At 43.7% G+C, this 27,297-nt stretch overlaps 1 protein-coding gene across 1 annotated transcript in view; it reads right to left on the bottom strand.

Moving 5' to 3' along the window:
* Nucleotides 1-27,297, bottom strand: part of CNOT8 (CCR4-NOT transcription complex subunit 8) — a 128,516-nt gene that overhangs the window by 2,327 nt on the left and 98,892 nt on the right. Inside the window, exons 3-6 of the mRNA XM_063928367.1 lie at nt 17,458-17,651; nt 8,809-8,970; nt 7,797-7,941; nt 7,302-7,412 (exon numbers count right to left, since the gene is read on the bottom strand). Of these exons, the coding sequence (XP_063784437.1) occupies nt 7,302-7,412; nt 7,797-7,941; nt 8,809-8,970; nt 17,458-17,651 (612 nt within the window). The remainder of the gene's footprint in view (nt 1-7,301; nt 7,413-7,796; nt 7,942-8,808; nt 8,971-17,457; nt 17,652-27,297) is intronic.

Raw genomic sequence — 27,297 nt, 5'->3', positions numbered from 1 at the left:
ATGCTTCTTTCAAGACATGAGTCCCAAAGTGGGCGTCAGCCACATTCAACGCATAGTGACTGGAGAAAGTGAGAACAGATGACCAAGTAGCAGCCGCACATAGGGGGTCATTCCGACCCGATCACACGCTGCGCTTCTTCGCAGCCGTGCGATTGGGTCGTAACAGCGCATGAGCAGCGGCGGCCGCATTGCGCAGTTGACAGCAGTCGCCAGGCAGCGACACCGCTAGCTAAGTAAGTGGTCACAGCGGCGACTGCAACAAGATTGACAGGAGGAAGGCCAAACCGGGCAGTAACTCACTGTTTTTGGGGAGTGGCGAGTCCATCGCAGGAGTGTCCAGGCATTTGGAGGGCGGATGTCTAACGTCAATTCCGGGACCTGCATAGCTGGGTCCATCGTACAGGGTAAGTAACTCTTACCCTGGTCTTCTTTTACAGGAAACTTTTTTTGCATCGCAGGGCTGCACAAGCGTTCGCAGCCCTGCTATGCAGAAATACACTCCCCCATAGGCGGCGTTTAGTTGATCGCACGGGCAGCAAAAAGTTGCTACGTGCGATCAACTCAGAATGACCCCCATAATTCCTTCACCGACACCTGTGCCTTCTTAGCCCAAGATGTTGCACCTGCCCTTGTTGAGTGTGCCTTCGAATTCATTGCCACTTCTTGACCATCCTCTTTGTACACAAATATAATTCTGTAATCCATCTGGAAATAATCTGTTTTGTAAGTGTCTCACCCCTCCTTGCTCCTGAATGTAGAATAAATAAATGCTTAGACTTTCGAAGATCCTTCATCCTTTCCAAATAAATGGATATTGCTCAGTGCAGATCCAATGTATGTAACCTTTTCTCCTCCTCATTACTTGGATGCTGACAGAATAAGGGCAATATAATTTCCTGATTTATATGGAATGTCGACACCACTTTGACCTAACCCAAGGCCTAATCCTCCTTATTGCCTGAAAGAATCTCTTTATAAGTTCATCTTCCGATAGCTTCCTATCCAGCAATACACTTAGTGCCGATATTTGCACCTTAATGGTAGACACAGCCAGACCTTTATTAAATCCATCATGTAAAAAATTTAGAATCTGTGATGTCTAGGCTTTCAGTACATCAAATTTAGACTCTGCCCAAGGGGCGAACGTTTTTCGGATTCTATAATAGATTTCTGATGATACCTTCTTTCTTGCATGTACGAGAAGGGAAATTACTTGTCCGGATAACCCCTTCTTTCTTAACAATTCCCGTTCAACCTCCAAGCCGTCAAATGAAGATGCTGTATATTTGGGTGTACTACTGGACCCTGATGTAACAATCCTTCTTTGCTTGGTAAAGTCAAAGGACCTTCTACCGTCATCCTTGTCACCATGGGGAACCACACCCTTTTCGGCCAATAAGATAGGACTATTATGACTTCCACTTACTCCTCCCTGATCATCTTCAGTGTGCGGGCAATCATGGGCAAAGAAGGGAACACATACCCAAGCCTGAACTTCCATGACAGGGATAATGCATCCACACCGCTTGTTTGCGCAAGATGAGATCTTGAAAAGAATCAAGGAACCTTTGTGTTGTAATGGGTGGCCATCAGATCCACCTGAGGCTGTCCAAAGAGACTTACAATTTCCTGAAACACCCGGACATCTAACTCCCATTCTCCTGGTAGGATGTCGTGTCTGCTGAAGAAGTACGCAATGACATTGCCCTTTCCCGGAACATACAGGGCTGACACGGTTTCCAGATACCTTTCTGACCATTTTAATATTCTTGACACGTCTTGTAACAGTACCTGGCTTCTGGTTCCCCCTTGACGGTTCAAATAAGCCATAACTGCTACATTGTCCGAAAATATTTTTAAATGGCTTCCTTTTAGTTGATTCTGGAAAGCTTCTATTGCCCTCCATACGGCTCTTAACTCTCACTGATTTGAGGAACACTTTCTCTCCTGAACAGTCCAGAGACCCCGACAATTTTGTCTGGACAGGTGCGCTCCCCAACCTGTTAAACTTGCATCAGTTGTAAGCACTGTGTAATGCGGTTCTGACAATGACATTTGTCTGTAACTCAAATTGGGCTTTATCCACCATGAAAGACTTAATGTGTAGCTTGCTGTAACTTTATCTTGTGGCTTAATGGAATCCCTTTTCGAGTGAACTCTAACAGGTTCCACTGTAATTCTCTCATCCTCCACCTTGCCCAAGGAATTATGTCTATAGTGGAGGCCATCATTCCAAGAAGCCTCATTCCTAAACGAAGTATTATTTTCTGACATACTCGCACTATGACCGCCAGCTCCTGAATTCTCTTGCATCTTTCCTCTGAAAGGGAGATTACATAATTGAGGGTATCTACTTTTACACCCAGAAACTGTAAATGCTGAACCGGATCCAGTTGGCATTTCTCCCAATTCATCATCCAACTGTCGGCCTGGAGAGTCTGTAACGTAACCCCCACAGCCTGCTTTACTTATCCTTTGGAATGTCCACAAATCAGAAGATCGTCCAGATATGGCCAAATTGCTATGCCCTGTCTTCTTAACATGACTATAATTGCAGAGAGAACTTTCGTGAATGTCCTTGGAGACGTTGCCAAACCAAAACGGAAGACATGTAAAACTGAATGTGCCTCCCTTTTATGTGAAGTCTTAAGAACTTTCAAGACGCCCTGCATACTGGAATGTGAAAATAGGCGTCTTTTAGATCTATCGATGCCATGAAGTCTCCTCTCTTTACGTCAGTCAGGATAGATTTTACTCGTAATATCTCCATATGGAACTTTTTTACCCTCACAAACTTGTTCAGTTGTCTGAGACCCGGAATAGTCCTGAATCCCCCAGAGATCTTTTTTACAAGAAATATCCTGGAGTAAAACCTCCCCCATTTCTTTCGGGTAATGAAACAAGTTCCACAGCCTTTGACTCGATTAACTTTAACAAGGTGTCTTCCAGAGCCTTGACCTCCAATACAGTGCGTGGCATCTCTGACTCCACAAATTTGTCTCTTTTCGGGGCATTTAGAAATTCTGTTTGGTATCCATGAGTTATCACCTGCAGAACACACTTGTCTTGCACTGATCTTTGCCAAAGACTAGCAAATTCCATCAGTCTGCCCCCTACTGCCACAGATAGGTAACTGCTGGAATAGTCATCATCTTCGACCACCTCTTTCTTCCGGGTTGGCGAAAGGACATTCTTGATATCCCTGATGAATATTTATTCCCAAATTGACGTCCAGGTCTATAATTCCTAGCCTCTCTGAACTGTTGTCTGGAAGACGGAAGTGGATATCTATTCCCCTTTTCTTGAGGTAACCATGAAGATTTACCTGCTGTCATTCTCTTTATAATGGATTCTAATGTATTCACAAAAAGTAGGGATCCATCATATCGTAGGGAGACCAACCTATTTTTAGAATGCGTTATCTGCTGCCCACAACTACCGTCATGGACTTTGACGCAAATTCCACTACATCCAGAGAAGCTTCACACATATATTCTACGGCATTCATCATAATATTTACATTTATCTGTAAATACTGTTGTGCTATTCTTTCCTCTAAATCAGTACTCATTACAGAACCCCAAAATCTAAGTGCCCTAGCAACCGAGGATAAGGCCACCCCTGATTTTAGGGATACTGCTGAAGAACTGTGTAACTTCTTTAAAGAGTCCTTAACTCTCTTGTCCATATTATCTTTTAATACAGCACCGTCTTCAAGGAAGATAGTAGTTTTCGACACAACCTCTGCTACTGCAGCATCAATCTTGGGTATGGAACACCATTTCAAAAATTGCTCATCGTCAACAGGAAAACCCTAAACCTACAGCACCCAGAATTGCCAGGTGGTCTCCCATCCAAGTACTAACCAGGCCCAACATCAGTTTCCAAGATCAAATAAGTTTGGGCATGTACAGTGTAGTGTGGCTGTCTTGAAACTTCCTGAATGTTTATCGACATTCTGCCATTCCTTTTTCATAATATCCTTAAGAGCTTTATTAACTGGGAAATAACGATTTTTCTTGACTATCCTCAAACAAAGGATTCTGATTATCACAATCCTGCACAGGGTCTTTAGAATTCATAGACTTGTAAACATTCTTTAATAAGCTATCCACAAGGTCCAAATTAAACAGCCTGACATCATCGTGAATTTCACCAGACTCCGCACTGGAAATATCTTGATAATCATCCTCAAAGTTACCCACAGATAAAAAGGATTCATGCATAAAGAGTCCAAACTAGTTTGAGATCTAGATCGCTTATTCCCTTGTAACTCAATTAAATCCTCCTTAGTAACAAACAATTTCTTCATCCATTCCATCAAAGGCTGCAGCTGTTTAGACTGATTATCAACAAGTGTCTCTTTAGTTACACCCCTGCACCCCGATGTGAACCCCAAAGTGTTAGGGACTTGCTCAATAGAGGGGACCTCGTCGCTGTGGGCAAGCCCATATTATTGGCCAATTATATGCTAACAACCTCTTATTATATATTATATTTTGTAATTTACAGTAATGATTGCATAGTGCATCTGCACCTATTCCTTCTCTTGTAGTTACACATTCTTCACACAGATTGGCATCTCCAGAAAAGACTATCACATGCAGCCTATTCTTTAGATAAAGGTTTCTTCTTACAAGGCTTCTTCTTAGCTGGAGATGCACTAGAAAGGGGATAACCTTTGTCACTATAAACCCTAACTAAAACTTATACTGAGAACATGCCCTCTATGAGGACTTACCCTTTTAGGGAAATTGCAGGCTTACGGGGAGAAGGTTCTTTATCAATTTTGTCCTGAACACAGTACTAAAGCAGGAGACACCACAAATACAGATGCCACAGCGATCTCACTGTGCTATTTAATCAGCGCCATCTTTGAATATCCCCCAGAAAGCCAAATGGGCAGAGGTGCCTGCTCAGGGTAGTCCCGCACCGCCTCCTGGGATATGGACGTCACCAGCGCACATTCCCACAGGATGTCGCATCCGGGGCATCCTTCACCGCCCTATGAGACCTCCGGCGTCACCAGCGCCGCTCTCGCGTGCCGCGCATGCGCAACGACACGGTCTGAACTCACCCCACCCTGGGGACTCTGTCATATCCAGAGCACTCACACAGCCTCACGGGAACTTCCGGCCTCCTAGCGTTGTTAGCGCGGCCCGCGCATGAGCAAACAGGCCGGGACACCTGAACTCGGAAAAAATCCATTTGTAGTGAAATCCGGATACCTGCTGCAAGCCAGTCCACCAGAGGAATCAGTGGCCAAAATACATAGCTTCTCCCCTGGAAGCCACCCCTTCCAGCCATGGCTGAAAACAGGCATATTGCTGGCTAAATGACAAAGGTAAGCCTCTTACAAAAGGAGTGTTATGATAGACTTACCATTGGTCCCATAGAGGGCGTAAGGCATTCTACCAGAGTACCCAGTAGGTTAGTGAACGCAGCCCAGGGTGGCTCCTGAGAAGACCCAGGTGCTGCGGACTGACCAGTAGGTGTATGACACATAGTACACAGACCATCATACAAAACTTCCCCATCTGGCAAATCCCTGGAGCATGCTCTACATGATGCAGGAGCTTCCACTGATTTACTGCGCTCTCTGTTAAACATTTTGAAAAATTGCAACAGAGCGACTTGACTTAGTACGATAAAGCCAGACAAAGTACAAATACCTGCGAATAAATCCGGTATTATGTGACTGAGTACACAGTAGAATACGCGTATTGGATAAATACTGTGACGCAATATCACAGCGCTGTCCTAGACCGGAGGTATATATCAGAATACTCGTACAATACATTCTATAACAGGTACACTTTTCTTAACTAACGCTGTCTGTTTAAAGACATGTAGAATACTTAAGTGTTTGTAAAGTCACAGCACTGTATACAGACGGCTTACAAAGGAGATCTTGCCCACCAGTCCCGGAGACCAGCCACAGCTATGCGCAGCGTCTCAGTCAGGGTGTAAGGGATAGTGTGAGGCAGCACCAGGGCGGGAAAAACTGCTCAGAGATGGCGCCCTGAGCTGGAGGAGGGGCTACAGGTCAAGCGACAACTCCCCTATGCTGGACTTCCACCCCGGGTACTGTGAGTCTTATTAAATGGAGTGTTAGTACACCTGACCTGTACTCAGAATCCCCATTGGTCTAGTCAGATCCCTGCTCGGGGGCAGTGTCCACGCCAGTGCCGCAACCCGTCTCCCTAGGTCGCGGCCGGAACGCAATTTAATCCTGCCTGGGGAACCCTCTTAACTCCTCCACGTAGCAGGCACGCGAAGCAGTAGATAGTCTGCAACCACGCGCTTAAACCGGAGCGTCCCCGCCGCAAGTACCCAGGAACAGAGCCGCGGGAGTATGCAACGCCGCTTGGGAGGTGATGTAGCTGCACCGCTGAAGCGTCACCCTGACATACAGCGCTGACAGCCCAGAGAAGAAGTCTTCTTAGAAGCTTTTTCAGGGCTGCCTGGTGCAGCCCTCCTGTTAGGTGACCTGCTGCTGCAGGCACCAACTCGAAACTGAACTCCAGTGCCTGGAAGCGGGGTTTATAGAGGAGGCCCCAATGCATCCTGGGACAGCCTACAGCTTTAGCCTGTTAGTGCCTCTGGATCAAAATCCACTCTACACCCTGATGTTTTCCTGTGGAAACCAATGTATCCTGCTGCAGAAAATAACAAACCTCTACACTGTCCATCTGCCTAGGAGACATGAAAAAAAAACTGAGGAGGGAGGAGGTATGCCCCTAGATACCCTAAGTGGGCGGTCCCTAGTGTGAAAAAACTTCCTAGAAATAGGGGGATGGGATACAATCCCAGAGTAATGGCTGCCATGAAGTAGCGTGGAAGAAATGACAGTTAACTTTTGTAAAACATGGTCAAACATTTCCCTGTAGTTACAGTACCACTAGCATTACAGAATAGTTGCCAGGAAAGAGCAGATGGAGGAGACATTAAAACATGAACTTACAACAATGGATTCATTTTATGTGTTTGAACATATCTAATCATAAGTAACGGGCGAAATTCAATTGTTTTGCCGACAGGTGCGAGTGCCCATTATTTCTTCATGCACCCTCCTAAGGTGGCGAGCAGAAATCTGCCCAAAGTTGGGATTTTGGGCACTAACATGCAGCACACTGAGTACTGCATGGGTTTAGCTGCTTTACGCAGTGCAGTTGGGTGCAACATGCATGATAAGTAATTGGCGCCCGTTGCACTTGTGCCAGGACGCCCAAAAACAACTGAATTCCTGCCTGAGACATAATTCATCTTAGAATGATGTGCCTTTCGTACACAAAGCTCACCTCTTTCATTCGGAAGAAAGCCATCCCAGTCAGCAGAGAGTCAGAACCTGCTTGATGCTGCCTACCAATCCTTTGGAGGTCCAACTGATCAGCAACCTCCTGCAGACCACCCTGTACCATAAAGTATTTTGTTAAGGGGAGAAAAAGTAATAAAATAAAATAAAAAATGCTTATGAAGTAGGTGCCCAAAAATAGTGCAGAGATAGGGGGTGATGCTCTCATCTTCTTTACTGGAATCCCTCTGCATGCAGCTAGGCTTCAGAAGGGCTACGATTGCCTGATATATCTAAGCCAAGTTAAAAGGGGGGTGGGGGGAGTTGCTGGAATGTGAACATACACTTTAACCCAAGGGTAATTTATTGCTACATCATTACAGTATTCTACCGTTTAGCACTTGCAGCTGATAGAATATATTAAGTACAATCCTATTCCAGACATTGCCAACGCAACACATATGTGACTGAGTCTTTGAATTATATGAAATACATTTCCCACCTTAAGATTTTTGCAGCTCTTCATCAAATATTTGACATCGTAGATTGATGGGAAGAAAAGATTCAGAATATGGAAGAACTCATGTTCTTCCTCTGGGAGCCGCGAGTCTGTTAGAAGTTTCACCATATATCCAAAATCATAGCCACTGTATGAACCAAACACAAAACAGCATTCTTACATAGGATGGATTTCCGTGTTATAGGCCCTACACACTGGCCGATTTTTTGAAAGATATGAACGATCTCGTTCATAAATGAATGAGAACTCGTTCATATCTTTCAGTGTGGAGGCTCCGCGATGAACGATGCGCGGTCCCGTGCTCGTTCATCGCTGGTCCCCCGTCGGCTGTGCATGCAGGCCAATATGGACGATCTCGTCCATATTTGCCTGCAGTTCTATGGAGCCGCGTGACGGGGGGAGTGAAGAAACTTCACTCCCCCCGTCACTGCCCCCCGCCGTCGGGCAGCTCGGCGGCGGGTCGGCCAGTGTGTAGGGCCCCTTAGACACAGTCTCCATGTAATGGTTTTCCTGTAAGGTAACAAACCAATATAGACTTAAAATGTTTGACACCATTTTTTTTTTCTGTTCTGCAAATTTTATTTTTTAGACAAGACATGTGTAATCATAACACAAGATGTTGGTTCACAATAAGTAGAAGGGACAATAGGTTTGGAAAGATTAGTGGTCACTGGGCAGTGTGGCACATGATTTGGACTGCGGCACCAACCAGAAAGCCAGTGTGTTGGAAAGTAATGATACAGATGTAGTCTCTCATCATTGCCACGAAGCATACTGACAGGCTGCATTATATATGCCGTGCTGTGAGTAGTTGCAGCAGGCGTTCACACATAGGAATGGAGAGAAGCGTATGTACGTTCACATGCACACACTCACTCGCGGGCACGCTAGCCGCACCATCCATGCTGCAATGTGCATAGAGGAGGGTGGCTACATCTGTACATAAAACACTGCTGCCGTCACACCCAGCAATGCTGACGTCTATACAACTCACCTATGGAATGAGAGCCACTTCACATTGTCACACAGAACCACCCCAGAGGTCATCAGCAGTTCAGCAAAGGTCAGGGTATCAATACCCTCCTCTTCATGCTTCTGGAACTGAAGACCGGAGTTTGCCAAAAGATCAATGGAGTCTTGAGAATACATATCCTCCCTGCAAGAACATAAAATAGAGACAAATGAAAATCGCTTTATGTAGTGCAAAACTGAAATCTCTTCATACGGGAAGGCACTGGGGAGCATATAAGTCCGGTCACATACCAAACCTTAATATACTAATCTATATACATTGGTAGACTCTGCAGTATAGCACATTGTCCTAATGCAACCAGCATGTTGGGGAGATTGAAAGCCTTCAGATTATTAATAAATAGCAGAACCTAACATGTCCAGTGGAATAGTCAGAATTACATTTAATGCAGTCTTGCAGAGCTAGCAGAATACCGCATGACATCCTTACCCATATATCCGGTTCTTCAAAGAAAAAAAACTAACCAAAACTCGCATTTGGCTGGGCCAAGATTTCTGAAAGTAGTGATTGGTAGCGCTACCTGGTTACAAGATTTGTCACAATTTACTTGCAATAAATGGCTAGAGCATCCTCTGAAGTATTTTTGTTCCACTACAAGCCTGAAACCTCACCGCAAAGTGGTCCAAGTATGGATACAATTAAGAAATATATAATTTTTTGGTATTAACCGTTAATGCCGTTTCTCTGAATCCATCAGGGGGACCAAGGTTACCTTGGGGTGTAGAGGGTGTCTTTGAGAAGTAGGAATATCTTCAGACTTATCCCCTCTACACCTTACCTAGGCAATGCAACCAATAGGATCTCCATTAAACCTAACCAAGCACACAATAAAATCTTATTTTTTTGTTACATTCATGCTGGGGTCACTGCTACCTTAGGGATTTCCCAAGGCAGCCCGTTGAAAAGGGTATGCATCTATGTGAACATGTAGATAATTTATCATGACCTTTTCTATTTTTTGATGGATATTTATACGACAATACTACAGATTGTAATAAAATTCCTTATTCCATATATGTTTAGTGCAACCAACATTTAAGTGGAATCACAAATAAAAAGATTACAAATATCCGCAAACTATACCTCCACAAAAAAGAACTTATGTATATATTTTCTATTGTGTGATTTATTGTTAATTAATAACGCCTATACTTGTATCTATTTCATTGCAATTTTCTGAGGGTATGCTCACTAACATCTAAGCCCGTGATGGCTAACCTTGACACTCCAGCTGCTGTTGAACTACACATCCCAGCATGCCCTGCTACAGTTTTGCTATTTGGCCATGCTAAAACTGATGAAGGGCATGCTGGGATGTGTAGTTCAACAACAGCTGGAGTGTCAAGGTTAGCCATCACTGATCTAAGCGCAGAACATTGCTCTCAAAACTGGCATCCTTGGTCGCAAATGCATTGACCCTTTAACATTTTGTGACCGTATGAATGGAAACGCACAAGTGTTCCAGTGAAGACCATGCCACACCCCCAAGAGTCACCTACCGAACGGTTAGAATGCCCACCAAGGCACAGGAACACCCTCTGAAACCTACGCTTCACCCATCAGAACAATGGCTGCCACACACCTTTTTTGGATCATATAGATTTCCTAGAGACAGACATTTAACAAATTACGTTCAACAGCATCAGGCCATCTCTGCTACTCTGATTTGTATTACCCCGGATGTATCCTGTGACAGCTCATATACTATGCCTCAGTTTTTAATGCCTGGAATAGGTTGCGCTACCCAATGGAATATTTTGGCAGTTTCTGCCATTGTCAAGGGGATTCTGGTTTCACCTTGATGATTGATGTATGCCACAGCAATGGCATTGTGTGATTGAAGTGTTGCCCTGGTTGAAGAGTTCTGAGGACAGTGCAAAACTCTAGAATGTTGGTCTTCTTTCGTATATGGATCAGAGTTACTGCATGCGGAAATAAAGTGTAACCACCCCACAAGACTGGCATCTGTTATCACAATCACAAGAGACAGGTGGCCTTCACAGGACAGCTTGATAGCTGAATAACCAACCAACGATTTACCAGACTGACTGCCTCAAAGTAGGACACTTATCCTTTCAAGCATGGTCATGCACTGGAAAACAGACACCCCAGCTGCTGAGGCACAAGTGGCCTATCCCTGCCCTACCTACTGACCATGTGACAACTGTGAAAAGCAGTGTTTTTGCACAGTCAGCATCACCAGTTGTAAAAGTTCTGGGAAGATACTCCGATTTTATGTAAAAATTGTGGTGATTTGCAATGTTATCCATCAGGAGCAAAATAGCCTGGCCATCAAAATTATGACTTTTGTAAATATTTGTGGGGCTCTGGCAAGTACAAACAGAAGAGCCCTGAAATGTACACCTGAGAAGATAGTGTTTACACCTCCTCTCTGGCCACCTACAAAGTTCCTTACTGGGACACCACTTGTACGATCTGAGATCTGAAAGGGATGACACGACCAAAAAAAAAAAGAAGAAGAAGATTTTCCTCCTGTGGTATCCGAATCCATGGTATTTAAACCTGGTCCAGCACCGAACTAATGAGTAAGAGTGCCTACTGCACTTTTTAGGACTTAAGCACCTTTCAAAACTTAAGTCACATAGTGCGATTAACTGCGATAGCCAGAAGATGACATGATAAAAAGATTACACCTATGCAGTATCAGGTAACAGAGGTGGCTGGCGCTGTATCCAGTTACAGGCACGGATTATTGGCAGGCAGTCTTCGGGTTCAGCAGTGGTAGTTATTAAGTGGATGCCCCCAATGGCGTCTCTCAGAGATATCTATATATATATAGATATATATAGATATATATATATATATGTCTGGAAAAAATCAGGAGAATGCGCCCATAGTGCAGATAAATTTATTTCACACATAAATTAAAAACAGGACATTCCATGGATTATAAAAGACTCGTACCATAAAAGACCCACTCTTTGGGCCAGTTAAAACACATGAAACAATCCACCAGGCTATCCACCAAACCTGCTGCAGTCAAAGACCGGACCATGCACCGCGCCGGTAGAAGCCGAACTCGTCAGGTCACTCACAGTGAAGCAGCCGGGATGTGTGAGCCGGGTGGGAGAAGACGCACGTCTGGCAAGCCCCGCCTCTACGCGTTTCGTAGTTACTTCGTCAGGAGGCTGGCTTGTCAGACGTAATGGGAGCTATATATATCACAGCAAGATATTTTACAAGCTGTATCCACTAATTAGCAGCAGTTATATTGGTTCTCCTCAATTACAGCCTTAGCATGAAACAGTAATACACAGATAATTACACAGATAATTAAACATCTACCGGGCAAGCATATATCAATAAATACCCAGTAGCCCACATACTCAGAACATTTTAAGAATGGATTATACATTTTTTATCAGTAAAACACACTTATCTAGCCTCAATTGAACTCATTAATTTCCACATTGATGTTTAGTTTTTTAATCATTAGGTGTCTGCCAAATAAAGTGCTAGTGCAAACTTCATACAGGAATATGCTACCATCCATCTATGCTAATTATACAGTTTAATAATAATATCTACTTATGGTCTAGCCCTACATTTTTTAATTTCACATAATATCCGAATGACAGCCAGCCACAATCAAAAGCAATAAGCGGCTTAAGCAAACTGTGAAAAAACCTGCAATTATAGTTATAATAGACAGTATTGCAATAAATGTATCTATCAGTTTCAAATTGCTCACAATATGTTGTCAGATTATTCCCATTGATAAACAAAGCTATTCGCTTCTATTGCACAATCCTCCTGCATTTAAAAACCCATTTTCTCACATCAGAAAGATCAGAGTATGACAAAAAATATATATGTAACAAAAATGTCACTATCAGAGTACCATACATTGTTAATGAGAGTTACATATAGCAGCCAGAGGTTTATTCAGTTAAAGAATGACATTGATTCAAAAGTCAGTGCCATTGAGGAAAAAGTTAAAGAAACCAAATCCAGAAAGTTCCTAAGGGACAAAATGGATTATCAAAAGGGCCAAGTTAGAACCTGGAATGTATCTAGGGCCCCTAATAGGAATACAGGCTCTGTCCAGCCTTTCACACCAGTAAGAAGGAATGATCCCAGAAATTGGAACTCTGTAAGAACACCCTATAGGGATAAACAGAGACAGTTTACACAGCGAAACACTTTCCAACGTGACCAACAGTGGCTGATCCATAAAAAAACTGCACCCTATAAGAGAAATTTTGACAATCAGTCAGACTATACAAATTTTGCACATAAAAATAGATTTGATAATCTGCAACATTATAGGGAAAGACAGTTTTTTAGGACCAAGGGCCAGACAAAATTGGTCTGGCCAGGTGAAAGAACATTACGACAGGGAGCAGAATACACCCACAGGGAGAAAACGAAGACTAGGGGAAAGAGAGGAAAACGATCTTCCAGGCAGAGAACCAAAGTTGAGGAACCTTCACTAACTGAACCTAATAAGGGTATCTTTAACGTATCCAAATATAGGCTCAATCCAGTTGAGGAAAAAGTGTTATCGAAAGGTTTGTCTTATGCTCCCTCATCAGGTCTAAATAAGGTGAATACGTATATTGATCTAAATCTCTATGTAAGGAATCTTACTCTAAAGAGGCATTTTCTTAGAAAAACAGATGCACCAGTAAGGAACTGGGATCAAAACAAGGGGGAATCTGGTTTAAGATTAAAATCAACCTTTTATCCCTTGGAATCAAAGGGTCCTTACATAGAGATGTTCAGCCAAATGATGAAAAAGGATCTGGAAAGTCTTGATACTAATGTAAGGAAAACTAACAACTTGAGTAAATTAGAACATCAGGCCCTGAAGGGTCTAGCCACAAATAGGGACATAGTAATAAAAAATGCTGACAAGGGGGGTGGGATAGTGCTTATGGATAGGGAATATTATGTGGGAGAAGCACATAGGTTACTCAATGATTCTGAATCATATTTGAAGTTAAAGGATGACCCTACGACTGGATTTTTATCTATCCTGGAGGGTATCCTGAAGGATGGTCTATCCACTAATAGCATCTCACTTAGTGAATATAATTATTTATACAATCGGCATCCACGGATAGCCACATTTTATCATATTCCCAAAATCCATAAGAGTCTATCCCACCCCCCAGGAAGACCCATCATTAGTGGCATTGGGTCACTTACATCTAGAGTCTCTGAGTTTGTGGATTGTTATATTAAGAAATATGTTTCTAGTCTAGATTCTTATATTCAAGACACCACTGCGGTCTTGCACTTACTAAAGGGATTAAAATGGCAGGAATCTTATAAATGGTGTTCGATTGATGTTCAATCGCTCTACACGTCGATTCCACATGACAAGGGAATTCTGGCAGTAGAGGCCAAACTCAAGGAAGACCCTGAGATCAGTGATACAAAGTGTAAATTCATTTGCCAGTGTTTAGAATTTGTGCTTAAGTATAACTACTTTACATTTTTGGAAGAATGGTACCAACAGGTATGCGGGTCGGCCATGGGGAGCATTTGTGCCCCAAGCCTAGCTAACATCTACATGGGCCAATGGGAGGCTGAAACGTTGAAAGGTGAGATGAGATCCAAAATTGTCATGTATAAAAGATACATAGACGATTTGATTATTGTCTGGGATGGGAATGAAATGGAGTGGCTTGAATTTTTGGGAAAAATTAATGTGAATACATATAATTTGAGATTCACTGGTACGTTTGATCCAAATAGGCTAGAATTCTTGGATCTAGTCATATCCACTGAAGACTTTCTAAATACAGGTCAGATAGAGACCTTTACACATTTTAAAAAGGTAGATAGCAACAGCTATTTGGATTTTAAGAGTTGTCATCTTCCTCAGTGGAAGGAGAATATACCGTACTCCCAATATACTCGACTAAGAAGAAATTGCACCAACCTCTCCAAGTTTGATGAACAAGCAGAAATATATTCAGACAGATTCATGGAGAGGGGCTACCCTAAAGATCTTACACAGAAGGCTATGCTTAAAGCTAGGGATAGGAACAGAGATTTGTTATTGGTATATAAGAATAAAGATAAGGGAGAACGTAAGATTTTCTGCCCACTGGTTACACAATTTAGTACGGGTTTTAGGGATTTGGAGAGAATAGCCCAAAAAAATTGGAAGATTCCCAAATTGGACCCCGTATTGGGACCTGAGCTCCCCAAAAAACCTGACATTATCTATAGAAAGGCAAGATCCCTAAAAACTATGATGTCAAAAAGTAAACTTGAGAAGGTTCAGGTGGAAAAGGATGCTCATTTCCTTGCACCCGTGAAAGGCTTTTTTCAGTGTGGGGGGTGCAAAGTTTGTAATCTGGCTGATAAGGGGGCCAAAAAGATCATGGAGAAAAATTCCCTACGTCATAATCACATTATTCAATCTTTTATAAATTGTAATACTAGCTTCTGTATTTACGTTCTCATGTGCCCCTGCGGTCTTAGATATGTTGGAAAGACCAAAAGAGTACTGAAAACTAGAATACTTGAGCATAGTAGAAATATTAAGAATAGAGTTATGAATCACAGCGTTCCAAGGCATTTTCTAGAACGACATAACGCAGATCCGTCCCTTTTAAGATTTGCCGGTATCGAACATGTGGCACTCACTAAAGAGGGAGGAAATAGAGAGGAACGTTTACTTAAGAGGGAGACATTCTGGATATTAACACTTAATACGCTGATCCCTCATGGTCTCAATGAAAACTATGAGATCACTCCGTTCATTAGAGACAGATAATATACTCTGTCTGGACTTTATCTGTCTATAGATTTCCTCAAATAAGGGGAGCCACTAAACAGGGCTCCAGGAGAATGGCTGCTATATGTAACTCTCATTAACAATGTATGGTACTCTGATAGTGACATTTTTGTTACATATATATTTTTTGTCATACTCTGATCTTTCTGATGTGAGAAAATGGGTTTTTAAATGCAGGAGGATTGTGCAATAGAAGCGAATAGCTTTGTTTATCAATGGGAATAATCTGACAACATATTGTGAGCAATTTGAAACTGATAGATACATTTATTGCAATACTGTCTATTATAACTATAATTGCAGGTTTTTTCACAGTTTGCTTAAGCCGCTTATTGCTTTTGATTGTGGCTGGCTGTCATTCGGATATTATGTGAAATTAAAAAATGTAGGGCTAGACCATAAGTAGATATTATTATTAAACTGTATAATTAGCATAGATGGATGGTAGCATATTCCTGTATGAAGTTTGCACTAGCACTTTATTTGGCAGACACCTAATGATTAAAAAACTAAACATCAATGTGGAAATTAATGAGTTCAATTGAGGCTAGATAAGTGTGTTTTACTGATAAAAAATGTATAATCCATTCTTAAAATGTTCTGAGTATGTGGGCTACTGGGTATTTATTGATATATGCTTGCCCGGTAGATGTTTAATTATCTGTGTAATTATCTGTGTATTACTGTTTCATGCTAAGGCTGTAATTGAGGAGAACCAATATAACTGCTGCTAATTAGTGGATACAGCTTGTAAAATATCTTGCTGTGATATATATAGCTCCCATTACGTCTGACAAGCCAGCCTCCTGACGAAGTAACTACGAAACGCGTAGAGGCGGGGCTTGCCAGACGTGCGTCTTCTCCCACCCGGCTCACACATCCCGGCTGCTTCACTGTGAGTGACCTGACGAGTTCGGCTTCTACCGGCGCGGTGCATGGTCCGGTCTTTGACTGCAGCAGGTTTGGTGGATAGCCTGGTGGATTGTTTCATGTGTTTTAACTGGCCCAAAGAGTGGGTCTTTTATGGTACGAGTCTTTTATAATCCATGGAATGTCCTGTTTTTAATTTATGTGTGAAATAAATTTATCTGCACTATGGGCGCATTCTCCTGATTTTTTCCAGACACAATTTGCTCAAGGAGTTCTGAGCTTCATTTGGAGATTTGCAGCGGTGTTGGTTACACCAGTGCTACAGCCCAGGGATTCATTCACTGTGGACTGACAAACTCTCATTATAGGATCACCAGCGCACCTGTACCTTTTTCTCCATATATATATATATATATATATATATATATATATATATATGTTAATTTGTTCAGGACACTGGTTTGTAAGAAAATCTCAAGAACAACTCATTCACTTGTAGCCATGTAATCCTTTATTCTCACCAATTGGTTTTTTATTCTTTTCATAACCAGATTCAGTCATTCAGTTAGAAAGTATGATAATGTAGCCTAGACAGCAGAAGTAACAACAACGTTAATGTAAGGAACACAACACAGTAATGCCAGTTTTGCCCACATTCTACATTTGGGGTTATATTCATCAATGCAGGTCATACGTTTAGGTGGGTTTTTTTTTAAACATTAAACTAATTGGTGTCATGCAAACGATTGGACAAATTAAAACACAAAAATGGTGCATTCTTAACAGAATAATGCAATGTTTACCAAAGTGCAGTAACCTACAGCAACCTCATTCTGCTCCCCATCAATTTTTCCTTGCAAAGTTTAAGAAATGACAGCAGATGTCTTAGACTGTATTTAGGGACATAGCACTTAATAATTAAATAAGTCCGAGGTGAGCTCATATTTCAGAGTTTACAAACTTACGTGAGGTTAAACTTAAAGTTGAATTGCCACGTGTTTGTGCCAGGTGGGTATTCCCCCTTCTCATTCATGAAGGTGAGCCCCAGCTGTATAATCTTTAGCAGATCTACATTGCAGCGCAGCAGCTGGTACTGATAGTCTATAGTGCTTCGAAACTCCCCGATCGGCCTCACGACTACACCAGGGAACTCTGTGTCCTACAGAAACAAAGGAAACATAGATAGATAAGACATTCTATCTAGCAGGTGTATTATCTTCCTATGATTCAGATATGGGGGGGGGGGGGGAGAGGAGGTCTGAGGAAATCACTAATCTGTAATATTACCTTTCAGGGGTTATTGCAAAAAACAGGATTTTGGTACTTACCGATAAATCCCTTTCTCAGAGTCCATAGGGGATGCTGGAGTTAGTACCATGGGGGTATAGATAGACGATCAGTCGAGTCGGCACTTTAGAAATTATAAGTGTGTATGACTGGCTCATCCCCAGATCAGTTAAGAAACTGTGCCCGAGGAGAGACGGCAACACGACCAACAGAGGAGGAGGTAAGCAAGACAACCATAAAGATCTCCGTGAAACAGGAACCTCAGAAACACAAAGATAAATGTAACGTGTGTATACAGATATATACATAGGATTGTCACAATCGTAGATCACACAGGTCATAGCAGTCACACCCAGGATTAAAATCCTTGACCTGTTACACTGAAGGCATATACCCTACACAGATAGATCTATTTACGCTTGCAGAACCATGCAAAACGAAAAAGACAATAACAGCAACGCAAGGAAGCCTTGCAACCAGGTTCGAATGACACCTAGCCACCCGGAACCACCGGTACAACCAGTGGTATAACCACACTGCCAGAAGAGAGCAGCGCAGGGTGGGTGTCCAGCATCCTCTATGGGATTTATCTGTAAAACGGGCAGGAGCCAAGACTCAAGGCCACATCCGATAGACTTGTTGGAGTGTGACAAAGGTATGTTAGGCAACCTAATATGCAGAATGACCGAAAGGCAACTAAAAATAAATAAATAAAAAACACAGGAGGCAATAGACACCAGAAACGGCCGAGAAGTAGACAGGCTAGGATCGGTCAATAAAACAAGGTAACTGGGATACATATGTCGTACCGATAGCCCTGCCAGCAAGCCAAATAGCATGTCAAGGCAGGCCATGCAGTTATCGAAACAAAGGTGGTGCCAACATGGCTACACAGATATTGAAGTCACAATCGTGTCCTGGAAAAACATTGCAGAGGCTAGCACGAAAGACAGCAACCCTGCAATAGCAAGTGAGATCCACAGCACAAGGCGGAACGTTGAAGCCCAACAACTCCCTGAACAAACAGATCAATGTCAGGCAGGATGTGTTATAGAGAAGACCGACCCAGGAGTCTTCACTTTAACAGAAGAGCATACAGAGCCCTGCCGCCAACAAAACGTAAAAGTTGCCACCAACCACCAATAGTATGCTGCTTAGGCCACAAAAGCCGCCCGATATTATAGGAATGCCTGGACTAGAGGTGCATGCACCCACAGATATGGCATAGTAACCACTACGGAATGCTATATCACCCTCATGGGAAAGTACTCCAGTATGTCGCATAAAATGAGAGAACCAACATTCTGAGCCAAAAGAGTTTTCCACATGCCTACACCTCTGTAACAGCCAATCTGTCAAGCGTAGGTGCCAGAACAAGCCAGGACACAGAGGCAACATCCCGGGGTCATCCGCAAAAGAATCAGCAGATCTGTAGACAGAGACCTGCGAGTCTAGACAAGAGAATTAGAACGAAAACAGTCGTATATGGTCTACACTGCACGAGTAAACAGGGAAGGAGTACGAAAAAACAGTGAACTCCTACGCTAACTGGCAAGACCACAGAAATGACAAGGTCTCCACAGTTAGAGCCCTCCAACCAAAGCAGAAATTGTCTGTGCAGAAAACTCCTTCTAAGGTAGGATTTGTCTGTAGCAAGAACCACTGGTGATAAGTCGACCCGGGGAGAAAAACAGAATGGTGGTAGTAAAAACAGCCGACTTCTTACACTTATGGAGTATGTCACAGTAGAGGTGTAGAGCACAGGCGGTTCTTAGTCCGACCGGACATAGATAACCCACTGTTGAAAGGAGGAGCAAAGTGACCTAATGCCATTCTAGTATTCCTGGGTCCAGGGCATCAATGGGAGAACCCGGATGGGATACCCGGACTTGTACGGAGAGACTAAGTGTATTTTACAACCAATATTGGGGAGAAATCTGCAACTGAGTAATCTGGACCAGCTAGTAGAGGAGAAAATCCAGACCCTGTGAAAAATGAGATCCCATAGAGAAAACCTCCAGAATGGAAAGGTACGTACGGCAAAGGCCTCATAAAAGCCAACCCACTCATTTTAGAAGTAGAAAAACCAGCTGAGTTGAAAGACCCAGCAAGCCGAGCCCCTTTTGCTTAAGGAGATTAACCAAGAGAAGCTACGCGTATAGAACGAAGGTCTCCCTGTGTTTTAATAATCGAGGAAGCATCTCTCAGGTATGTGATGCTAACAGAAGCAGTTACCAAATATCTCTCCAGAAGAGACTTAAAGGAATAGGTCATCCAGATAAGGGATGAAACCTACAACTCTAAGTCACAGTTGCTGAACTTAGTGTGAACACATATAACACTCCCTTAGTAACGGGTCGTCAGAGGGAAAAAAAAAAGATTTTACTCACCGGTAAATCTATTTCTCGTAGTCCGTAGTGGATGCTGGGAACTCCGAAAGGACCATGGGGAATAGCGGGCTCCGAAGGAGGCTGGGCACTCTAGAAAGATTTATGACTACCTGGTGTGCACTGGCTCCTCCCACTATGACCCTCCTCCAAGCCTCAGTTAGGACACTGTGCCCGGACGAGCTGACATAATAAGGAAGGATTTTGAATCCCGGGTAAGACTCATACCAGCCACACCAATCACACCGTACAACTCGTGATATTATATCCAGTTTGACAGTATGAAAACAACAATAACCCTTTAGTTAGCAATAACTATTTACAAGTATTGCAGACAATCCGCACTTGGGATGGGCGCCCAGCATCCACTACAGACTACGAGAAATAGATTTACCAGTGAGTAAAATCTTATTTTCTCTGACGTCCTAGTGGATGCTGGGAACTCCGAAAGGACCATGGGGATTATACCAAAGCTCCCAAACGGGCGGGAGAGTGCGGATGACTCTGCAGCACCGAATGAGAGAACTCACGGTTCTCCTCAGCCAGGGTATCAAATTTGTAGAATTTTGCAAACGTGTTTGCCCCTGACCAAGTAACAGCTCGGCAAAGTTGTAAAGCCGAGACCCCTCGGGCAGCCGCCCAAGATGAGCCCACCTTCCCTGTGGAACGGCCTTTCACTGATTTAGGATGCGGCAGTCCAGCCGCAGAATGCGCCTGCTGAATCGTGTCACAGATCCAGCGAGCGATAGTCTGCTTAGCAGCAGGAACACCCAGCCTGTTGGGTGCATACAGGATAAATAGCGAGTCAATTTTCCTGACTCTAGCCGTCCTGGAAACACAATTTTTCAAGGCCCTGACTACGTCCAGTAACTTGGAATCCTCCAAGTCCCTAGTAGCCGCAGGCACCACAATAGGTTGGTTCAAGTGAAAAGCTGATACCACCTTAGGGAGAAACTGGGGACGAGTCCTCAATTCTGCCCTATCCATATGGAAAATCAGATAAGGACTTTTATATGACAAAGCCGCCAATTCTGATACACGCCTGGCCGAAACCAAGGCCAATAACATGACCACTTTCAACGTGAGATATTTTAGATCCACGGTTTTTAGTGGTTCAAACCAATGTGATTTTAAGAAACTCAACACCACGTTGAGATCCCAAGGTGCCACTAGAGGCACAACCGGGGGCTGAATATGCAGCACTCCTTTTACAATGTCTGAACTTCAGGTACTGAAGCTAATTCTTTCTGGAAGAAAATCGACAGAGCCGAGATCTGTATCTTAATGGAGCCTAATTTTAGGCCCATAGACACTCCTGCTTGTAGGAAATGCCGAAATCGACCTAGTTGAAATTTCTCTGTTGGGGCCTTTTTTGGCCTCACACCAAGCAACATATTTCCGCCATATGCGGTGATAATGTTTTGCAGTTACATCTTTCCTGGCTTGAATCAGCGTAGGAATGACTTCCTCCAGAATGCCCTTTTCCTTTAGGATCCGGCGTTCAACCGCCATGCCATCAAAACGTAGCCGCGGTAAGTCTTGGAACAGACAGGGCCCCTGCTGCAGCAGGTCCTGTCTGAGCGGCAGAGGCCTTGGGTCCTCTGATATAATTTCTTGAAGTTCTGGGTACCAGGCTCTTCTTGGCCAATCCGGAACCACGAGTATCGTTCTTACTCCTCGCCTTCTTATTATTCTCAGTACCTTTGGTATGAGAGGCAGAGGGGGGAACACATAAACCGACTGGTACACCCACGGTGTTACCAGAGCGTCCACAGCTATCGCCTGCAGGTCCCTTGACCTGGCGCAATATCTTTTATAGCTTTTTGTTGAGGCGGGACGCCTTCATGTCCACCTGTGGCCTTTCCCAATGGTGTACAATCCTTTGGAAGACTTCTGGATGAAGTCCCCACTCTCTCGGGTGGAAGTCGTGTCTGCTGAGAAGATCTGCTTCCCAGTTGTCCACTCCGGGAATGAACACTGCTGACAGTGCTAACACATGAATTTCCGCCCATCGGAGAATCCTTGTGGCTTCTGCCATCGCCATCCTGCTTCTTGTGCCGCCCTGTTGGTTTACATGGGCGACTGCCGTGATGTTGTCTGATTGGATCAGGACCGGCTGGTTTTGAAGCAGAGGCCTTGCCTGACTCAGGGCATTGTAAATGGCCCTCAGTTCCAGAATATTTATGTAGGGAAGTCACCTGACTTGACCAAAGTCCCTGGAAGTTTCTTCCCTGTGTGACTGCCCCCCAGCCTCAAAGGCTGGCATCCATGGTCACTAGGACCTAGTCCTGTATGTCGAACCTGCGGCCCTCTTGAAGATGGGCACTCTGCAGCCACTACAGTAGAGATACCATGGTCCTTGGAGACAGGGTTATCAGCCGATGCATCTGAAGATGCGACCCGGACCACTTGTCTAACAGGTCCCCCTGAAAAGTTCTTGCATGGAACCTGCCGAATGGGATTGCTTCGTAGGAAGCTATCATTTTTCCCAGGACTCGCGTGCAATGATGCACCGATAATTGTTTTGGCTTCAGGAGGTCTCTGACTAGAGATGACAGCTCCTTGGCTTTCTCCTCCGGGAGAAACACTTATTTCTGGTCTGCGTCCAGAACCAACCCCAGGAACAGTAGACGTGTCGTAGGAACCAGCTGTGACTTTGGACTGTTTAGAATCCAACCGTGCTGTTGTAGCACTTTCCAAATTAGTGCTACCCCGACTAGCAACTGCTCCTTGGACCTCGCCCTTATAAGGAGATTGTCCAAGTACGGGATAATTAAAAACTCCCCTTTTTCGAAGGAGTATCATCATTCCGGCCATTACCTTGGTAACACCCTCGGTGCCATGTACAGTCCAAACGGCAGAGTCTGGACTTGGTAATGGTAATCCTGTACCACAAAACTGAGGTACTCCTGGCGAGGATAGTAAATGGGGACATGCAGGTAAGCATCCTTGATGTCCCGGGATACCATGTAATCCCCCTCGTCCAGGCTTGCAATAACCGCCCTGAGCGATTCCATCTTGAACTTGAATTTTTTTATGTATGTGTTCAAGGATTTTAAATATAAAAAAGGGTCACACCGAACCATGCGGTTTCGGTACCCCAAACCGTGTGGAATAGTAACCCCGTCCTTGTTGAAGTAGGGGCACCTTAAGTATTACCCGATGGGAATACAGCTTATTAATTGCCTCTAGCACAGCCTCCCTGCCTGAGGGAGTTGTCGGCAAGGCATATTTGAGGAAACGGCGGGGGGAAGACATCTCGAATTCCAGCTTGTACCCCTGAAATACTACTTGAATGAAACAGGGATCCACCTGTGAGCGAGCCCACTGATCGCTGAAATTTTTGAGACGGCCCCCCACCGTACCTGGCTACACCTGTTGAGCCCCGGCGGCATGCTGTGGACTCAGAAGAAGCGAGAGAAGAATTAGGATTCTGGGAACAGGCTGACTGGTGCAGCTTTTTCCTTCTTCCCTTGTCTCTGTACAGAAAGGAAGAGCCTTTGACCCGCTTGCTTTTCTGAAGCCGAAAGGACTGTACCTGATAATACAGTGCTTTCTTAGTCTGTGAGGAAAACTGAGGTAAAAATATTTCTTCCCAGCTGTTGCTGCGGATACGAGGTCCCAGAGACCATCCCCAAATAATTCCTCACCCTTATAAGGCAGAATCTCTATGCGCCTTTTAAAGTCAGCATCACCTGTCCAGTGACAGGTCTCTAATACCCTCCTGACAGAATGGACATTACATTCATTTTGGATGCCAGCCGGCAAAATATCCCTCTGTGCATCCCTCATACATAAGACGACGTCTTTAATATGTTGTCATGTTAGCAAACTAGTATGTTTGACAGGGTCACCGACCACGCTGCAGCAGCACGCTCTGCAGGTTTCAGGCTAGTACCCGAGTGTGTAAATACAGACTTCAGGATAGCCTCCTGCTTTTTATCAACAGGTACCTTCAAAGTGGCCGTTCCTAAAACGGCAGTGCCACCTATTTTGACAACCGTGTGAGCGCCTTATCCACCCTAGGGGAGATCTCCCAGCGTAACTTATCCTCTGGCGGGAAAAGGTACGCCATCAGTAACCTTTTAGAAATTACCAGTTTCTTATCAGGGGGAACCCACGCTTTTCACACACTTCATTCATTCAACTGATGGGGGAACAAAACACTGCCTGCTTTTTCTCCCCAAACATAAAAACCCATTTTTAGAGGTTAATGTCAGAAATGTGTAACACATTTTTTATTGCCGGGATCAAGTCACGGATGTTCCTAGTGGATTGTGTATATGTCTCAACCTTGTCGACACTGGAGGCAGACTCCGTGTCGACATCTGTGTCTGCCATCTGAATGAGCGGGCGTTTTTGAGCCCCTGATGGCCTTTGAGACGCCTGGGCAGGCGCGGGCTGAGAAGCCGGCTGTCCCACAGCTGTTACGTCATCCACCCTTTTATGTAAGGAGTTGACACTGTCGGTTAATTTCACCTAACCATCCACTCTGGTGTCGGCCCCACAGGGGGCGACATCACATTTATCGGCATCTGCTCCGTCACTATATAAGCCTCCTCCTCAAACATGTCGACACAGCCGTACCGACACACCGCACACACACAGGGAATGCTCTGACTGAGGACAGGACCCCATAAAGCCCTTTGGGGAGACAGAGAGAGAGTATGCCAGCACACACCAGAGCGCTATATAATGTGGGGATTAACACTATAACTGAGTGAATTTTCCCCCATAGCTGCTTGCATATACAATATTGCGCCTAAATTTAGTGCCCCCCCTCTCTTTTTAACCCTTTGAGCCTGAAAACTACAGGGGAGAGCCTGGGGAGCTTTCTTTCAGCTGCACTGTGAAGAGAAAATGGCGCCAGTGTGTCTGAGGGAGATAGCTCCGCCCCTTTTCCGCGGCCTATTCTCCCGCTTTTTTCTGGATTCTGGCAGGGGTATTTACCACATATATAGCCTCTGGGGCTATATATTGTGGTATTTTTGCCAGCCAAGGTGTTTTTATTGCTGCTCAGGGCGCCCCCCCCAAGCGCCCTGCACCCTCAGTGACCGGAGTGTGAAGTGTGTATGAGGAGCAATGGCGCACAGCTGCAGTGCTGTGCGCTACCTTGGTGAAGACCGATGTCTTCTGCCGCCGCTTTTCCGGACCTCTTCTTGCTTCTGCCTCTGTAAGGGGGACGGCGGCGCGGCTCCGGGACCGAACACCAAGGACTGGGCCTGCGGTCGATCCATCTGGAGCTAATGGTGTCCAGTAGCCTAAGAAGCCCAATCCGGCTGCAAGCAGGCGAGTTCGCTTCTTCTCCCCTTAGTCCCTCGCTGCAGTGAGCCTGTTGCCAGCAGGTCTCACTGAAAATAAAAAAACCTAAATCTATACTTTCTTTCTAAGGGCTCAGGAGAGCCCCTAGTGTGCATCCAACCTCGGCCGGGCACAAGATCTAACTGAGGCTTGGAGGAGGGTCATAGTGGGAGGAGCCAGTGCACACCAGGTAGTCATAAATCTTTCTAGAGTGCCCAGCCTCCTTCGGAGCCCGCTATTCCCCATGGTCCTTTCGGAGTTCCCAGCATCCACTAGGACGTCAGAGGAAAAAAAAAATAATTATATATATATATATACATATACACACATATATACATATATATATATATATATACACACACACACACATATATATATTATATATATATATTATATATATATATATATATATATATATATATATATATATATATATATATATATATATATATATATACACACACACATACAAGGAAGATGCGGCACTCTAGGCTTGAATAATTCCACAAAACTCCGATATTTTGCAGCAACGTTTCAGTAGACACACCTACTGTCGTCAGGCTTTAATAAAGAATAAAACATAATGTACATACCTTTATAGTCACCCTGTGTGCATTCCCGCCGGCTCATGCTGGGACCACTCACCCGCCGAGCCGCATGGAAGATGACGTCATCGTCAACCGACGGCGCCGTGCAATTGACACCCATCACCATAACAACCAAACTCATATGCAGTAAACAAAATCGTTAGCTGTGAACATATAATAGATAATAGAAATAGCATCCTAAGCATATAATTGTACTTGTCTTTTACTCTATTGCATTAAGCACATGTATGCTAGGAATATTTTGCATTGTTTTGCCTTATATAAAATTATTTAAAACTATTTATACCTACTATTTATCACTGGCTACAAGTGAGTTACGGCACCTTTTTTATTTCAGGAAACATGAATAAGAAATCATTTCATTAAGGCCCCTGGGATATATTACCCCTAGCCGCATAATCCATTTTGTTTCCAATTGTATTAATTTCGCTCCTCTATTACCTCCTCTTAAATCACTCAGCACACAGTCTATCATCCTATATCTGATGCTATGTACTGGATGTTTGAACTGAGCAAAATGCCGAGCAACAGGCTGCTCACTATCACCTGTGTCCAAGGCATTGCGGATGGCTGACCTATGAGCTGCCATCCTTTCTTTAAATTTTCGCTCGGTCTTGCCTATGTAGCTCAAGCCACACGGGCAGATAATCTGATAAATAACAAACATCGAATTGCAAGTAAATTGATGTTGAATGGGGATTTTTTGCCCAGTGTGCGGATGATTAAAAAAGTTTCCTGCAAGAAGGAATTGACATGTTACACATGTGCATTTAATATTGCCTAGTTTTGTAACCTGTGGCAAAAAATATTTTTTGCCTTTATGTTCTCTCTTAAGTTTTGCGACATCAGTTTTCACTAGTAAATCACGCAGATTTTGACCTCGTGAATAACACGGCATTAATCTAGTTTTTCCCAGATGTAAATTATTATCTGAACTAATAATTGGCCAATATTTTTTGGAAATAGAATTAATTTGTGGTGATTTCACATTAAATTTATTCACCCATGGTAAGACCGATTGATCCCCCTTCATTTTCTTATTAGTAGTAAGTAATGTGTCTCTGTCTAAGGCCATTACTTTATTTTTTGATGTTTTTAATGCTTTTAAAGAATATCCTCTGTCAAGCAATTTATCAATTAAGGAATCAATTTGTTGCTCCGCTAATTTACTATTACTATTGATCCGTCTGATTCGAATCATCTGTGAATAAGGGAGTCCTCT

The sequence above is a fragment of the Pseudophryne corroboree genome, chromosome 6, assembly GCF_028390025.1.
Source record: "Pseudophryne corroboree isolate aPseCor3 chromosome 6, aPseCor3.hap2, whole genome shotgun sequence".
In the NCBI taxonomy this organism is placed as follows: domain Eukaryota; kingdom Metazoa; phylum Chordata; class Amphibia; order Anura; family Myobatrachidae; genus Pseudophryne; species Pseudophryne corroboree.
This window is presented reverse-complemented; position numbering and strand designations above follow the sequence as displayed.